Here is an 18,811-nt window from a genome sequence, read left to right as displayed (position 1 = left end):
CTCCACCACGGCCAACTCAAGAGGTTAGTCACACTCTACCACAAGATACAATTGAGCCATTTACTGATGATTCTATTCTTGAGTCCTTGTTTGTTGCAAGGTACGAAGGTTTCATAAGAGCTGGGAATTCGCTACTCAAACCAAAGCTCATGTTCAAGGTGTTAATGCAAATAACACCCTTTGAACCTACTCGGTGGATTCTACCCAAAGCTTACTTAGATGTCACACCAACGACGTAGCAGTATGTACCGTACCCTCTCTGAGCACCAAGACCAGAATTAGAAGAGCTACTACCTTTGGCTGAAGAGGGCATGTTATGGTCCAATGTGGCACGACACACAAAGTTTGCAAATCCACATTTGGCAGATCTGCTGGAAATAAGGATTGTTACATTTATGATCAGTTATATTTACTGCTTCTGCAGGTGGAGGAAGGCTAATCCAGTCCACACAAGAATTATCACAGATCATGCCAACCGTAAACTGGAGAATTTCGGTATACAGCCGGATTGGAGGAAAGAGTACCTTACAATTCCAAAATATAGCCATCAATATATGTGTGCACCACCAACACAAAGAGTAGATACTTTGTACATGATGCCACTGAAGAGAAGGTGGACACCATTAGAATTTCAAGAGGTAAAGCAAAGAGATTCACATGTCTGTTACAACTTCCCTGTATTCATGCCAGCAACATTTACAGATATAGGAGAGCAAAGAAAGAAAATGCTGAATTGGATACATGCATGGTGCCCTATTTCGGACTCGGCAATTGTAGCTAGTGTTCGATTCCTAAAATTGCTTGTGGTCTTGATAGATCAACCCAAAGAAAGATATGATGGATATGGTACTGATTAGCTGCAATTTGACATGAATCAAGGACCAAGTGATAGAGGCATGATGTTATATTATCATCGCCTAAGGTGTCTACCATCATATATACATGTCACATTCGAGGATATGGTCGACACTGGGTTCTGGAGATCACATGTTGCATTTAGAAGAACCCTGAAAAAGCTTCAGTTAAGCCGAAACTTTTGTCGTCCCACGAGTTTGATGACTATGTTAATCCCATTTTGGATTAACAAATATGTTCCTCCATTTGAGGACATTAATAAGTGTCATGCAAAGGCACTATAAAAGTTGTACATTATGAGATATTGACCACCCAAGGCCTTAGTTAAGTAAGTTTTGGATGCCCATGTGTGAATAAGGCCAATTGTATATAAGGCATTTTCTCATAAATGAATGGACACAATCCCCCTTTGTGCTATGAGAGTTCTTGCTTTTGTCTTGAGAGAGAGATTGAGAGAGAGCATTCTAGCACTTGTGCCTTCTCTATACTTATATGTTGCATGCTTGTATTGAGGAGTGAGAGAGAGAGAGAGAGTTTTGGGGTTGGGGAGCACACGCACATGCATGTATGCGTGTGTATGCGTGTGTGTGTGTGTGTACTTATTAGTATATAAATTTATGTGCATTTAATATGAATAATAAAGCAGGTATTAGTTTAAGTGAGACATATAATTGAATTAGAAAGATATTAATTTATAGCAATACAAATATATAAATGTCCAAGTTAGAGAGAGAGAGAGAGAGAGAGAGAGAGAGAATCTGTACGTGTGTGCGCCTAGGCGTGTGCGTATTTGTGCAAGCAAGTGTCTGTGTGTGTGTGTGTGCGCGTGTTTTTTGGGAGCGCGAAGGGGGGGCATGGGAGGCGGGGGGTTTGGTGCTTACATAAACAATAGTCAAATAACTATATGCAAGTCATTAAAAGGTAAATTTTTCTTGAGAACTAAGATTAGGTTTAAATGGTAACTCATAAATGCCAAATAGTTCTATATTGTGTAAGAGAATAGCTAGGGCTAGGTACAGCAGGGTTGGTGGAAACCATTGAGTGATACAAAATTAGCACAAAACTACAAAAGTGGTTAATTAATAGATAATTACATGTATCAAGTTGTCTTTGAAGGTGGATTGCATTAGTTTTTGAAGTGATCAAAGCTTTACACTTATAAAAATAATAACACTTCTACTATTGGAACACTACTCTAGCTTTTGAGCTCTTTATAGTCCTGCAAAAAATGGCTCAATGCTAATTTATGAATTTTAAAGAAATGAAATGGAAAATCAACTTAGAATTCCATGAACGTTTTTCACAATGTTTAGTAGCATGTCTCTACCTATGCTAAAAGTTTCCAAACAAAATACACCCCACAAATATATATTTTTGAAATTACTAAAAATAGCATAAAATATTGTAATAACCTTATTATCTTCAAGGAGATGTGTATAAAAAAAATATTTAGTGGATAGAAGGTATATGCTAATGGACTAAATACACACAAGTATTTTTGTATTGCATGTGTAGTGTATAAATTTTTATTTAAGGCATTTTCAAAGTAGAACATAAAACTAGATCTTTCTTGCAAAAAGCAAATAAATGATGACCATGGAAGACTATTTAATTATTTTTGGCATGATACATTTTTTCAAGCAATGTCTGAGTATTAGGAATATCTTTGAAACAATATACTTAAAGATTTTTTTTTAAAAAAAAGTCTCCAAAAGGCACAAAAGTGGCTTTTTCTTTACAAGATTAGTTTTAGGAACTCAAGAGGCATCGTTCTAATAAATATATTTGTGAAGTAGTGTAGACCTTCAACATGCTTTGATCCATTTTCACTGTGATAAATTGTGTTATTTTAAGCAACAAAAAAAGGTGTGTAAAGATGTAGGTATCACTTTGATTACTTCAACATTTTTTCAATTTATACATATTTTAACACACAAAAAACCACATGAAATGTTGCTTGATTTATGGCACACAACTTAAGAAGATGACCCAGTAAGAAAGTGTTAATTTTCAAAATTTATCAATCATAATGAGCAACAACCCATAGAAAGAAAATCATTCTTAGATTTTAATGCAACATGACACATGAGCTATGGCAAATAATACTTATTATAATACATGGCATACAAAATTAAACATTATGTCACACACAGCAAATGGCATGGGAACATGATACTTGATACATGGCATATAACACATTATACATGATAACACATGATACTTGATACATAGCATATGACACATTATACGTGATGACACATGACCCTTAAACATAAAATTTGATATATTTTGCATGGCGAATGGGACAAATGTCTGTTTCTAGATTTTATAATCATCACCTCACATGCACTTGTGTAGTAGCAAAACACAATATTGTCTTGATTGATATATATTAGACATGATATATGGTGTAAGACTAGTAGAAAAACCATTACTCTTTTGATTGATATGTATTACACATGATGTATAAGATACATGGCCATATAACACATGATAAAATGACATGATATGGCAATGACATACAACAAGAATCTATAGATGTATCGAGATATTAAAGTTCGTAGGTAAGAGAATTTCACAATTGTCAATGCTTTTTTTTAAGGTTCTTGTCTTGACCAAGTTGTCAATGTTCTTTTGAGCCTTTGTCTTTACCATTGCTAACTTACATTTGACCTTCACCTAGCATATTACCATCAACTCCACTATTTATAAATTATTGAGTGGTTCGTTCCATATCACACATAACCTTATGGTGTGAGAAGGGGGGAGGTGTGTGTGCGTGCACACGCGCATGTGGCGTGTGTGCGAACGTGTGCAATTCACTCACGTCCACTTCAACGTTCTACCACTAGGCTATTGTTCCTCTACCTTCAACTCTACTTTTCCATAGCTCCCAGCTCACAACTATTATTTAAAACTACAATTACTATGCAATCAGACAAACCTCCCACAGTGCATTATGCTTACAACATAGACCAAGCAAGCACATTAGTGGTGTTGTTCGCTACTTATAGTATTGAGAAATAAGATTCTAAAGTGGGCATAAGTGGCGCTCGGAGTGAACTTAAGCCACACACTTAGCGCACACCTCACCCCAAACCATCTTTGAGTAGTCTACGTCTTTTGTTTTTTTTATTGCATGAATTCCAAATGAATGAGACCAAAAGGACAAAAAAGACGCAGCTTGTAAGCAACACTATTTTTTGTTCCTTTTCTTGTGGTCAGAACTACTTTTGGAGTAATTATCAACCCTCCCAATGAAAAGATAGCTACATTCAATACACCATACGGTTAGAGGGGAGAAAATAGCTTTAAAAAACACACATCCATGGCCTCATGCCCAACCTTCATCGAGGGACACCCACTCATCCTCTTGCATGCGCACACATCCACATGCATACATGCACAATGGAGAGATTTCTGTGCAATGGAGAGATTTAATTCTTGGTTTCTTTTTACATAAAAAAGTCTTTGAATGTGTGCGACAATGCACACATGGGTTCACACAGACAATGGAGACATTTACAAGCATGCACAGGATTTAAAGAAAAAGATGTAAAAAGGGCAAAGGCTCCCATTATTACAGCAAAAACATCAAGATTTGAATGCATAGAGTTCTCCTGGATATCTCATACTGTGATTTGTATGGGATTTAGCATAATAGCAGGAGAATACATGGTGTCTAATTGAAAAATTTATGACATGTACACTACTCATACAAACTGATTGGTCTTTGGAATTGCTTTATTAGTCCCATAATAAGCTCTTCCCGCTGTTTATCCATCTTCTGATTCCAAACTGCAGAAGAAACTTGTCCCGAACCTTCCGCAGTACACCATCACAATTCGAGAAAGGTGTATAATCAGGGCCTTTGGGATCTCATGGGAGCCTTGTATTATTTTAATCTGTGGTTCCATCTGCATGAGCTAGCATGCAAGCAACTGTATTAAGAATCCTTTTCATCAAGCTAACAAGGCATCCGTTGGATTCGTGGGATCCAAGGCACTTAGCAATGCTCCCATGGCTCCTGCATGGCCCTCATGTCGCAAGAAAATAGCCTACCCAAAACAAGAAGGTTACTTGTAGTGCGAAGATCCCTACTAGATGTAGCATATAATCAGTTTATGTTGAGAGAAGATGGACATAACAAATCATTAAGACTTTGCAAAAAGATCACACCTTGATTTGCCCTTTTGACCAGAACTCCATGGCTACAGCCAATAGCCGCATTGCCAACTGATACACCTCAAAATGCAAAACCAAACGCAAAAGTTATCATTGCTCAAAGGAGCATTTAGTTCACATGATGCACACAATAGAAGCCTCAAGACCTCCAGAATTTTTGAAGCTGATACATCCACCGACAGGAACAAAAGCTATGGTGGTTTTACTACCCTCATTAATGGGGATGCTAGTTTCGCTTGAAGCACTTGACAGTGCATGAAAATACAACATCAAAGCAAACATGCGCCTACGTGTGTGCGCGCGTGCACACTCCATCCTTCTCAAGATTGGAAATTATCCAGGCTTACAAATTAAGTGAATAAGTGATTCCACTTGTTCCAAATAACACAAAGCAAAGAAAACAAATGATGTAGTGTAAGTTACCTTGTTGCCATGCATAAAACTGCCAGTGAATAGGACATGCTCTACACCCGTAGCCTGTGCATGCAGCTTAGCAAGGGACCCAATATTATTGGTGATCATAAGCAAAGCTGCTTTGGCTAGGTGCTGGGGGGTTTTCAAGGCTGCAGCCCTTCTTGCTGGTTGCACAAGCTACACCTCAACTCAAAAAAGAAGAAGCAATAAGATCCTCCATGCATCGTAACGATGTACTCTAGCACGCTTTTAAAAAGCATGAAACAATCATCAAAATGGATAAGTGTATGAAGTTACCTTGCCAAAGGAACTTGCAACCGTTGTTGCAGCAAGACCCATTTCAGAATAATCACCCCCTAATCATTTGCAACAATCTTATAGCTGAAAAGGAACTACTTACATACCGTGTAGCTTAAATAAAAAATATAATAGGAATTAATCACTTACCATAGATATCACCTACAAGCATGTCGATCTCTGTAGAATCACCTTCTGCTGCAAGGTCTATAGCCTCCTTGAAGCTACAAATCAGAGAAGTACTTATAAAAAGCATGAGATTAAAAGAAACTAGTAGGAACTCTCTCTCTCTCTCTCTCTCTCTCGGCCTCCTGTGGACGATAAAACATCATCATCATCATCATCATCTCTCTCTCTCTCCCCTTGATGCAGCAAGCTAGGCGCCCAAGACCTACTGGGCCACATGGGCACTCCGCCCGTCAGCCTCCAAGTCCAGGAGATGCTCCGGCGATGCCCACACAGGACATGTGGACATTGATGCCCTTTACACAGTTCCTGAGGAGGAGGATGAGACCTCTCCACCAGCCACCCTAGCTTGATGTTCCTTGGACCTTAGGTCATCATGCTATTGTACTCTTGAGGATGCTACTTGTATTTGTAGCTAGTAGTCCTTCCAGTGTTTTATTTTTCTGTTTTCATCTCATAGACCCAAGTGGTCTTTTGAAGACATTAATAAAAATTTCTTCTGGCGTGAACCTGTGCACCTTGCCCTGCTCGCGCTTCGCACTGCTGGCATAGCGTAGCTGGGTACGTGCGACACCAACAGCAGCGCAATGGGCAGGCACAAGTGGCAGCAAGGGGCGCGCTTAGCGATGGGCAACAAGTGCTAGGTGTTCGCCCTCTGCCTCGCTGCTGTTCGCCATATGTGCTGTCCATGCTGCGTGTGCCCAGCTGTGCTACTGTCCGCCATCTTTGCTGTCCGCGCTGCGGACATGCCCTCTGCCTCCGTTATCACACCCACCCTGCTCAGGCCCCCAAGGCAGCAACTAGGGGAAATAGCCAGGATGAACCTACAGGAGCTGGAGAAGGTGCTGGACAGGGTCCTAAACCAACATGAAAAACAGTTGGAAGGCCTCCGCAAGGAGATACAGGGCAAGAATAACAAGATGAAGAATTGGCAGCAAATGTGAACTGCCAGGAGGAGGAGGTGTTGAAAGAGACCCAGATGCAACAACAGGAAATGCCAGAGGCTGCCCCAGTGATAGGGGAACTCCGGGCAGAAATGGAAGACCTAACGGCTATTGTCAAGGACCATACAGTGGAGGAAGGGGAACTGAATAGTCAGGAGGGACTTGGAATGGACTTGGAGCAGCTGAAGGCTGTGAGTGATAAGTTGCTGGAAGAACTGCAAACCACCAAGAAAGATTGGGTGGAGGTGGTGAAGCACAAACCCCCACAGAGCATCATACATGAGACTCTGGAGGAGGAGAAACGTAGGAAGGATAGGGCCCTCCATGTGTGAGTGCGGAGGCTACCGGTGGGGGCTTCCCCCAAGGCCGAAGCCATGACGCTTTGCCAAATGATAGGAGTGGACAGTATCGCCACCCCCCGCCCCTCCCCCCCTTGCAGATACATGGAAGGCAGGCAAGGATATGACACGAGAGTGGCCCCTAATCATCAGATTCCCTGATGCCACTAGCAGACACGGTTTCTTAGACAGACGGGCTGCCCTCAAGGGCACACAGGTGTACATGGGGATGATCTCACCCCAACACAGGTGGCACACAGGCGTGAGGCAATGGTGACAGTTCATGAGGCCCGTAGAGCGGACAAGTGGGCGATCTACAAAGATGGTAGGGTCATTATCACTAAGCGCCATCCCAAATAGAGACATGGGGTCTATGAGACCAAACACTTGAGATTAGCAGTATGGAACTACAATGGCACCCTGTGGTCGAATCCAGGAGATTTGAGCGAGATTCTCACAGGCAAGGATGTCGTTATCTATACAGAGACTCATCAGAGCCCTCAGAGGGGCTTGCCATACATAGCCGGGTATGAGTGGGAGTCAGCTTTCAGAGGCAAGACCCGCACATCAAGATGAGTACGTGGCTCAGGAGGGGTAGCTGTCCTTTTTAGATCCCATCTCTGATAGAGTCTCAGCATCGTTCAGAAGGACAAGGATGCACAGTATCTTTGGGTGCGGCTACAGCTTAGCGGTCACAGTCATCCACATTGTTGTGTGTTATTTTGCACTGCACCACTCCCCTTACGCCGCACGGCATGGCCAGTCACCATACTTACCATTATATGGGGATATTATGGAGTTCTCACAGCTGGGGGAAGTCCTGCTCGGGGACTTTAACACCAAGACGGGGGTTCCGCAAGTCCCACTTGTCACGTGCACACCCATCAGGTGTACCAGTGACATGGCATATCTTAGCATCCATAAGCATTAAGTAGGACATTTAAGCATTAATCCAAGTATTAATCACAGCATAAGCACGTGTTTGGGGCTTGTACAGCACCAACAGCAATTACAAGGTATATAGCAGCATTTAGAGCATTCAATGTTTCAGGTCGGGGCTGTTGTGACCAGCCGACAGAAGTTAATGGCAGCCAACAGCCTGTTTTAGGCATTTGTTGCAGTCGTGAGGGGTCCAGTACCCAACCAGCAGCAGCTCACCATATAAATAGAAGCGCATCATTTCAGCATTAGATATCTGGATCTTCTCAGCGTTTTCCTTCCTAGGAGACAAGAGGATACAGTTCAGCATACAGTCAGCATCATATCTTCTCTTCTCAGCGTTTTCCTTCCTTGGGAGCATTGGGAGTCAGCAGATCAGCAGTAGATTCAGCATAATCAACATTCAATTCATTTCCTACCTCCTACATAGAGGAAAGCCGGCATCCAAGGGTGGACCTCAACATTGGAGACATCATCATTAGCATTCAGCATATCTCTCTCATTTTGAGGATGATATTCAGCAGAGATCTATCCCCTGCATGTCACATTGGTATCAGAGTGTTACGAGGTAACCAGCCTTGGATCATTTTTATTCCATAAGTGTCATTCAGTAAGTCAGCATGTTAGTCGCTTCCGCTAAGTTAAACCTAGTTCTCAAGATCTTGCAGGCCATCCTTAGGGTTTTCCCCTTAGGCATGCATCAGTAACCCATCCATCTGCATTCTTGCACAGCATATAGGGTTGCATAGGGCTTCCATCAGCATAATAGTCATCCTAGCAATCAGTCTAACATTTTCCATCTGCAACGCATACAGGTTTTACCCATGAGTTCTCTGGGAAGAATGACATCCATCATCAAAGGAGTAAATGGAGTTTTGGGCTTCAACTGGCAACAGGGGGTTCTCTTCCACAGAAGAAGTCACCTGCAATATCCACATGCTCTACATGTTATGGACTTTGGTGCTGCGTTTGTATCTTGGCACGAGATAGTTTACGTGTGCAAGATTTGTGCTGAGGCTTTGTCGAAAATCCGGTGTTGTGTGCACCCGCACCTTGGTATCTTGTAAAAGCTTCTCTATCTATAAAGAAGTTCTTACGGGGGGCCGGCCATTCCGGCTCAGTGCGGTGTTATTGTATTGTTTATGGTTCTTCCGTTGTGTTATCATGCTCTGTGTTTGGTATATGAAGTGTTGGTCTATTATTATTGTCGTACCGGGTTCTCGCTATTTGTGACAGTGGTATCAGAGCAAAGGCTTTCTCGGAAGCAAGAGGCTTCCTTCCAACAATGGGAAAGAGAGGAGATCAGAAGTGGGGACTACACTGACCAACAGTTTGGCTATTGAGCTTATGGGAGCATGAGCAGTAGATAGCTTGGTCTAAGGATTTATGGATTCACATATTTTATCCTCAGAATATGGAGTTGGTTTTATGTGCCCGTGTTCAGCACTTCTTTCATATGGATTATTGTGGATTATAAATCAAGCTTACAGGCAAGCTATATGGAGCCATCTCTCAAGATATCTTATGCGTATGTTGACAAGATCTTTGGTTGCATGACGAACCTGGCAAAGAAAAGCTAAGTATACTTTTAGTTTTGCAAAGTTGCTGCTTTTTGAAATTTGTTGGAAGTGTTTTTGGGCACTTAACCCTTGTATGCTTGTACAAGGAGAATTGTGTGTTGTTTGTTTGCCTTGAATTGTTTCAGGTAAACATTATGGTTGAAAAAGCTTGGTTTATATGGTTTTTCATATGGATATATCTGAGGACTATGGATTATATTTCCGGTATATCTCTGTTCGAGGATTTATACATATATGATGGTTTGGCGTATCTATATGGTTATCTTTGGCTCCTTTTGATTGGATGGAGTATGTTTCTGGCTCCCTTTATTTGGGATGCAGTGGATTTTGGAAAAGGCTTCTCTATGGTTTTGATGAATGGTTTATGGTTTTGGTCTTGTGTACTGGAGGCTTCTAGCAGTATGGAATGCTAGAATTGTCGCCTACATAAGGATCTCATATGGGGAGTATTCTAGTGGTATGGGACGCTAGAATATTCCGCATATGCGGTTACAGAACTATGAATTGTTCATCAGTATCATGGACTGGCCCTGAGCAAAGGCTACATCCAAGTCACGCACATACTCATCAGCTGTAAAAATCTCATACTTAGTACGAAGGATGGGTGGCAAAACCACTCTACCATAAATAATCTCAAACGGGGCCTTTCTCGTGGAGGCATGAACTGTGTTGTTGTATGCAAACTCTACAAGTGAAAGATACTTCTCCCACACAGTCTTTTGATCTGCCACATAACACTTCAACAAATCCAACACGGCTAAATTTGCAGCTTCACTTTGGCCATCCGTTTGGGGGTGATAAGCTGATGAAAACTCAAGCTTAGACGGTTGCATCTATACTGGCATCTATAAACGTGTCTATAAGCACGTCTAGTTTCTTTGAAATTAGCGTTCTTATAGACGTAGTCTGCAACAATTTTCTATGCAATTTGGTGCATTTATATACAAATGAATCTCTAGAAAGCATATTTGCAAGGAAAAATATGCTAAGGAAAGAGAAAAGAAATAGGTATCAATTGAGTAATGTGGTGAAAGGGATGGATACATGCAAAGCCTTAGGTAGCCAAGAGAAATGGTCTAGTACACATTGTTATGCTCATGGGTATATAATGTTCTCCGGAGATCCACTTGATCCTAATAACTACAGGACGATCATGATTGGCCACACATTGGTCAAGCTCTATGGATCAGTGCTAGAGGCGGAGCTCAGTTCATTTGCAGAGAGCCAGGGATGCAGAACCTCAGGACAGGCTGGCTTTCGGAGGAGCTACTCTACCCTTGACCACATCTTCACCCTCCGTGCCATCATCGAGGAGGGTAGAGCACGACACCAGAGGATTTACTGTTGCTTTGTGGATTTCCACAAAGCTTTTGATACTGTACCCTGAGCCCGCCTCTTACACCATCTACAAGAGATTGGAGTCCCATCTGACATGGTTTGGAGCATCATCGCACTCTATGAGTCCGTCACCGGACGAGTGAGAGCCCTAGGAGGTACATCACAAGAGATTTCCAGCACCATTGGGGTGAAACAGGGTTGCCCTCTATCACCCACTCTTTTCGGCCTCTACATTGACGAGATCTCAAGCTTCATTGATGGATTAGGCGGGGCTGGTCCCACACTGGCAGGCATATTGATCCCCATACTACTTTATGCAGATGACATCGTCCTCCTCTCAGACTCAGCCGAAGGGCTTTAGAGACAGTTGGATGCCTTACATGGCTTTTGCACTCCTCTGTTAACCTTGGTAAAACGAAGGTAATGGTCTTCAATACCTCCCGCCCCGTCACATCTAGACTGAGCTTCACATATAGAAGGGATCCTGTGGAGATTGTCTCATCCTATGTCTACCTTGGTGTCACTTTCAGTGGCCCACGCTTTACCATGCTTCCCGCAGCACATGCCAGAGTGACGCGGGGATATGCAGCCTTGAGCTTACTTGAGCGGCAGTGCTTCCAGGCACATTTCCAGGAGACCAGGACAAAGGGCTGGCTTTTTGACACCCTCGTCACACCAGCCTTGATGTATGGAGCAGCTTTCAGGGGGCCAGATTTATCCGATGAGGATTGGCAGCGAGTTGAGAGGCCCCAGGTCATGATGTTCTCCCGTATGATCCGCAGCAAACCATCAGTCCCACACCAGATTATCCAGGCAGAGTTTGCTGCAGCCCCGATGGTAGTGGAGAAACTCTTCCAAACAGTCACGTACCTTCATCGCATCAGTCACATGGATCCCCACAGGTACCCGAGGCCTGCCCTGGAGTCCTCCAAACAGCTAACACTTGAGGGGCACTTTGGAGTATGGTATGCACTGGTTTCCACTTGGTTCTCAGTATACAGGCTCTGCATGGACCGCCTACCCCCCCTTCAGTACAGTTTGGACTCCCCTTCTTTCCGGCTGTCTCACGAGGATACCAACCGGGTTATCCGGTCAGATCTTCTTCGCCTCTACACACATTGCACATGGATCACACCCCCGGAGCTCCCCACGAGAATGCACTTTTACAGAGACCACTTCCTCACACTCACTGAGGATGGATTCATCCAGCAGCCGGGCTACTTGAGTGTTCACATGTCCCATGCCATGCAGATTGCGATGGGCCAGATACGGGTTTCTTCCCACCGCCTCAGAGAGTGGAGACAGGTAGAGCTGAGCGCATCTTCAGAGCCGGGAAGCTCGTACGGACACCCAGAGAGGAGAGGATATGCCGACTATGCCACACAGAGGTTGAGACGAAGGAGCATTACATATGCCGCTGCCCAATATACTATGAGATCTGCGAGAAGTTTCACTGTCTATTTCGTGAGGGATTCGGTCCACTCTCCAGGATCATTGACTTCCAAGACCAGCGTTGCTTGGTCCTCTTCCTGCTTGAGCTCTGTAGACACAGGGACACCTCCTTGAGACACAGGCCCCGGCCACCCCGCCCCCTCCCTCGCAACCGGTTTCTTCTGGACACAGGAGGTGGAGGAAACTGACACAGTGGATCTTGTGGACCCTCCACGAGCTGCTCTTGACCTAACTCGCCCGAGAGGAGTTACCTCGGACCGAGCCTCTACACTCCAGCGTGCCCGATGCCCTCGACCCCCCCGTTGGCCACGATCACCTCATCAACTCCAGATCCAGGACATGCTCCACCGCCATCGAGCTACCTTTCCACGTGACATAGCTGAGGGAGACCTCTCGGCCATACTCGTCAACCCCATGCTTGAATTTTTGGAGAGTGGTATACCATCTACTCGGAGCTGATGTTGCTCCCATGTTTTTATGTTCTTAGTTTTCCATGACGAGTTTCCATGGACAGTTTTGTATCACCCCAGTGAGATAGCTATATTTATGTTTTCATTCTGTTTTATTTTCCATTCCTCCATGATGAGATATGCCATGGACATTATTGTACCACTTTGGTCTCATAGGCCCATTGGGTCTTTAGCAGACACTTAATATATCTTTCTTTCTTTCTTTCCTTCTCTCCCCGCCAGCAACCACTCTCTCTCTCTCTCCCCGCCACTTTCTCTCTCTCTCTCTCTCTCTCTCTCTCTCTCTCTCTCTCTCTCTCTCTCTCTCTCTCTCTCTCTCTCTCTCTCTAGACTATAGAGATCAGTTTATGCATATCTCAGCGGATGGATTCGTACAGAGACCTAGATACATGGATGTGTAAATGCCTCCCAGTGCCCGAGTGGTGATTGGCCAGCTCAGAGTGTCATCACACCAGCTTGAGATTGAGGCAAGTAGGGCAGCACGGATCCCCAGAGCAGAGAGGATATGTAGACTATGCCAGGAGGAGGTTGAGAGTGAGGAACATTATGTATGCAGATGCAGAGCATATAGTGTCATTAGAGAGAGATACACCACCATCTTCAGTGGACATCCCTCACTCCGCCAGATCATGGAGTCCACAGACCAGCGCAGATCTGGCCAGTTCTTGCTAGAGACACAGCGCCACATAGAGACACTACTACGGACTCATACCACAGGGAGAGGTGGGCGACAGCTCCAGCTCACTGATTTCTTCTAGAGATCTATCTCAGTGCCTACCCTGACACAGGAGGGGGTTACACTTCAGCGCGCTGCGGACCTTTGAGCCAGACGGAGACCGAGAGCACCAGGCTACCAGACTCCCAGACTATATCAGAGGGAGATCACAGAGATACGAGCTCGACATCAGCACCATATCCAGGAGCGGCTAGCTCACTTACACTCACATCCAAAGATCATGCTCCGAGGTATTTTTGCCTCGCCATCACCTACGTATCACATATTACACCCCCATTATGGTACTGGTTGGAGCTAGACAGATCTACATTGCATTCTTGTATACCCTACGCATATAGGTTGCATATTGAGCCTCTAGCAGTAGTGCTCCATCCATCACACCCCCCCACTAGCTCAGTACTTTCATAGTTTATTTCATGTTCATTTTGTCCTTTTTTTTCCTGGACTTCCAGAAGACATTGACAGTTGTACATTGATTTGTCTCATAGGTCGAGTTCGGCCTCTAGTAGACGTTAATACAGCTTTCTTTCTTTCTTTCTTTCTCTCCTCTCTCTCTCTCCCGCAACTCTCTCTCTCTCTCTCTCTCTCTCTCTCTCTCTCTCTCTCTCTCTCTCTCTCTCTCTCTCTCTCTCTCTCTCTCTCTCTCTCTCTCTCTTTGTTGGGATGACAGAGGATACTCCGATTTGTCTCATAGGCCGAGTTCGGTCTTTTGGAAGACGTTAATAAAATCTTTCTTTCTTTCTTTCTTTCTCTCTCCTACAAGGCTCTCTCTCTCTCTCTCTCTCTCTCTCTCTCTCGACTCATCTTGATGACAGAGACACATGAGAGCCCGGAGAGGGGCTTACCACGGGTTGAGGGTTATCAGTGGGAGTCAGCTCACCGACAGGGGATGAGACAGGCCACCTCCCGAGGTTCAGGAGGTATTGCAGTGCTTTTCAGACATGGGTTACATGAGCATGTTCGAGTCGTAGCACGAGACTCGGAGGCGAGATACATGTGGATTAGCTTACGCCTCTCGGAGACCAGATGGATTTATAACGCCCTTTGCTACTTTCCTCCGAAGGGGTCGCGGTTTGCCACCACCAAGGAGCCAGGTGGAGGAGAGGCTAGTGAGTCTCCATACTCTGTCTTATCTGAGGAGATCTTACACTATTCGACATTGGGAGAAGTCTTCTTGATGGGGGACTTCAATGCACGGACTCAGAGCAGACAGTGCGAGATCTATGACTTTGAGGATCCCTTGAGACTAGAGCCGCTAGCTACAGAGGATACAGGGACCACTCGGATCTCCGCTGACGGAGGAGCTGACAGCACTGGATATAGGCAACATTTGCTGGAGCTTGGGGCCCGACACCATCTCGCTATTTATAACGGGAATAACTCAGTGGCCAGATTCAGGTGGGTTGACTTGCTTTCCAGTGGGGGGTGGCAGCAGTACAGTGGACTATGTGATGGGATCCCGGGGGCCGGGAGGCAGCAGATATGGTGTCTCACTTTACCGTACCACCATGCCCCATTGGGGCGGATCATACATATCTATCCCTCACTTTCAGGAGCTTACTCGAGACCCACCCACCCATCATACAGCCACCACGCACTATTTTCCACTTCACTCAGGACCTAGCCGATGTGTATGACTATCATGTTCATGATCAGCTATTTGCCTTAGACCCATCGGCACCCATGGCTATGCTCACCTCCCAGCTCTCACATGTATTGCACTCCGCAGCCGTGAGGAGTTTCCCATACCACATACAGACAGGACAGCCACCTACATCTGGGAGCATGCCCCAGAACTGATGGTATGATGATGAGTGCAGAAACCTTTACCGCAGTCTCCGAGTGCAGAGGGCTCGCGGGGAGATCACCCAGAGATAGGCAGGCAGGAGGATGCATACTCTCACCCGCCGTAAGCGGCGAGCTTATGAGGAGGCTTAGTACTGGGACACATATCACATGCTCATGAGCAAAGATGCTGTTGCTGCTTGGAGGAGACTCGGAGAGCCCCGTCCTCCCACACCTATTACCGATCCTCAGACCTGGCATACATATGCAGAGAGACTCTATGATGTGCCTGCACAGCCCCCTATACCACAGCCCATAGAGCCATGCTCCACAGTCTCCACCTTCTTCACCCCACCTATGGTTAGGAGGGCCATATGCCAACTCCAACATGGACGGGCGACGGATCATACAGGATTACAGGGAGAGCATCTCATCTATGCTATTGATACATTGGCACCATTTCTTGCTCATCTCTTCAACAGAGCTCTGTCAAAGGGGGTTCCGGCTGAGTGGACGATGCACACTATTGTGCCGATCCATAAAGCGGGAGATGTACTAGACCCCGGGAACTACAAGACCATCATGATTGGCCATATATTGGCCAAACTATACGGGGCAGTTTTGGAGGCAGAGCTGAGCACTCATGCAGAGGATGGGGGATTGAGAGCAGCAGGCCAGGCACGCTTCTGACGAGCCTTCTCGACCATCGACCACATTTTTACATTGAGATGCCTGATTGATCAGGGCACGGAGGCAACGGCTCTATTGTTGCTTTGTGGATTTCCGCAAGGCATTTGATACTGTGCCCAGAGAGCACCTCTTTTGGCGACTACAGACACGAGGCATACCCTCAGACATGATGTGGGGCATATACAAGCTATATGAGCAGGTCTTTGGGAGAGTCCGATGCCCAGGAGGCTTGTCCGACACAGTTGCTAGCACCATTGGTGTGAAGCACGGGTGCCCGCTCTCCCCCACGCTCTTTGGGCTCTGTATTGATGAGGTGGTCGATTACATCACACAGGGAGGAGGCTTTGGGGTTGAGCTATCAGGTATTACTGTCCATGTTATGCTTTATGCTGATGACATCGTCTTGGTATCCAACACGCAGGTTGGGCTTCAAAGACACCTTGTGGCTCTTGATGACTTCTGCACACACCAGTGTCTCACAGTGAACCTTGGGAAAACCAAGGTTATGATCTTCCACACCTCACCCGCAATCAGGAGCCACACTTACTCTCACATTAGCAGGAGGGCGGGTCGAGGTGGTGAGCTCTTATGTTTACCTTGGCATCACATTTACTAGCTCAGCTGGACGCTTCTCCATGGCTCAGGCAGTCCGAGACAGAGTGACCCGGGGGTATGCAGCTCTTGTTGGCCTTGAGCGTCAGTGTCATCAAGCACATTTTCAGGAACCCCGCACGAAGGGGTGGCTCTTTGATACATTAGTGACACCAGCCTTGATGTATGCAGCAGCGGTTTGGGCACTAGGGCTTGCAGCCTCCACATGGGTATAGCTGGAGAGACCACAGATCTTGATGCTCTCAAGGATGATACACAGCAAACCATCCGTCCCGCACAACATTGTTCGAGCTGAGTTTGCTGCACCACCTACGGCAGTGGAGGCATTGTTCCAGAAGATCTCCTTTATATACAGGATGAGGGAGATGCCCACGGAGAGATTATCCCGCCGAGCTTTTGAGGCATCCAGACAGCCTGGCCGAGGCTGGACACACTGGATCTTGGTATGCACAGATGCTACAATGGTTGTCACATCATGGGATAGACATTGAGCGGTTGCCACCTTTTCCGTATGATCAGTCTGCTCCACGGGGTTACCTCTCTCTCAATGAGAGGAACAGAGTGATGAGACAGGACATATGGCAGCGCTACATACAGGAGACATGGATAGCACCAAAAAGCCCACTACCACCGAAGATGCTGTATTACAGAGACCACTTTATGAGCATCTCAGGGGATGGGTTTATACAGCGACCGCGGTATATGGATGGATACATGCCACACAGCTCTCGCGTTGCTATTGGACAGCTACGAGTCTCATCACATTAGCTAGAGATAGAGGCTGGGAGAGCGGCACGGGTTCCCAGAGCCGAGCGGATATGCAGATTGTGCCGCGAAGAGGTGGAGACTGAGGATCACTTTGTATGTAGATGTAGAGCCCACCAGGGGGTCAAAGATAGTTATGCAAGATTGTTTGAGGAGCACCTTCACTACATCAGTTGATGAAGGCCTCGGACCAGCGACAGCTTGGTAGACTACTACTAGAGCTTCATAGTTCTCGAGAGAGACTCCTCCAGACACCCACTCCCACTAGGGGTGGGAGATAGTTCCAGCTCACAGATTTCTTCCAGAGAGCTAGGCCAGTGCCAGCTGATGTACCACGTGGGGTGACCGCACAGAGAGCAGAGGAATTGAGAGCCAGGAGGAGACCTAGACAGACTGGACACAGAGCACCCCGACTCCGTCACCGAGAGATAGCAGCTATCCGGATGAGACACCAGATGGAGACACAGGAGAGGCTAGCTCGCTTTCATTCAGACTCAGGGTACATGTTCACGCCACTCATAGCCTCAACATCGGCGATGTATGATATCTTATATCCCTCTTATGGCACTGGATGGAGTTAGACATAGATCTGCATAGCATGCTTGTACTACCCCTTCAGCATATAGAGATGCATCTTGCCTTAGCACTCCATCCACATCCCCACCCCCCTTTATACTGTTTGTATATGGGCTCCACCGATCCATGATGATTCACAGTTGTATCCAGACACATGCACACTTTTTCTTTTCTTTCTTTTCCTTTTCTTCCGATGACCGGAAGAACACAGTTGTATTATTTTTTGTCTCATAGGCCGACTTTGGCCCCTCGTAGACGTTAATATATCTTTCTTTCTTTCTCTCTCTCTCTCTCTAGACTCTCTCTCTCTCTCCTCCACAAGGCTCTGAGTCTCTCCTGCAACTCCTCGGACCCTTACACACAGGCTGAAATTTTATTCGTATTGTGCTTGAATTTTGAAATATATTTTAAAACTCTCGAGTCGTGACTTGTCTTGACATTTCTCCATTTTCTTGATTGCTTTTTGTGCATATGCCATAGATGCCTCGTGCACCGAGTTTCGTATGGGCAAGGCACAACATCATTCAAGGCACACCCAACACCCCAGGTGTCGGTCGCTCCAACACGCGCGTGTCGAAGTGCAAATATTGTGGAGGAATATTTACTAGCACATCCACTCGTGTTATTTATCATGTTGGCCAAGGTACGG

At 45.5% G+C, this 18,811-nt stretch overlaps 1 protein-coding gene across 2 annotated transcripts in view; it reads right to left on the bottom strand.

The window, feature by feature from the left end:
• Nucleotides 1-4,409: 4,409 nt before the first annotated feature.
• LOC147633227 (pantothenate kinase CAB1-like) overlaps nucleotides 4,410-18,811 on the bottom strand; it is a 74,962-nt gene continuing 60,560 nt past the window's right edge. For both annotated transcript variants that reach the window (XM_086806242.1, XM_086806241.1), the window contains exons 8-12: nucleotides 5,902-5,975; nucleotides 5,752-5,810; nucleotides 5,464-5,631; nucleotides 5,035-5,091; nucleotides 4,410-4,913 (exon numbers count right to left, since the gene is read on the bottom strand). In XM_086806242.1, the coding sequence (XP_086662368.1) occupies nucleotides 4,818-4,913; nucleotides 5,035-5,091; nucleotides 5,464-5,631; nucleotides 5,752-5,810; nucleotides 5,902-5,975 (454 nt within the window). In that variant the 3' untranslated portion in view covers nucleotides 4,410-4,817. The remainder of the gene's footprint in view (nucleotides 4,914-5,034; nucleotides 5,092-5,463; nucleotides 5,632-5,751; nucleotides 5,811-5,901; nucleotides 5,976-18,811) is intronic.

The sequence above is a fragment of the Cibotium barometz genome, chromosome 12 (assembly GCF_041138505.1).
Source record: "Cibotium barometz isolate CiBa-2024 chromosome 12, ASM4113850v1, whole genome shotgun sequence".
Classification (NCBI taxonomy): domain Eukaryota; kingdom Viridiplantae; phylum Streptophyta; class Polypodiopsida; order Cyatheales; family Cibotiaceae; genus Cibotium; species Cibotium barometz.
This window is presented reverse-complemented; position numbering and strand designations above follow the sequence as displayed.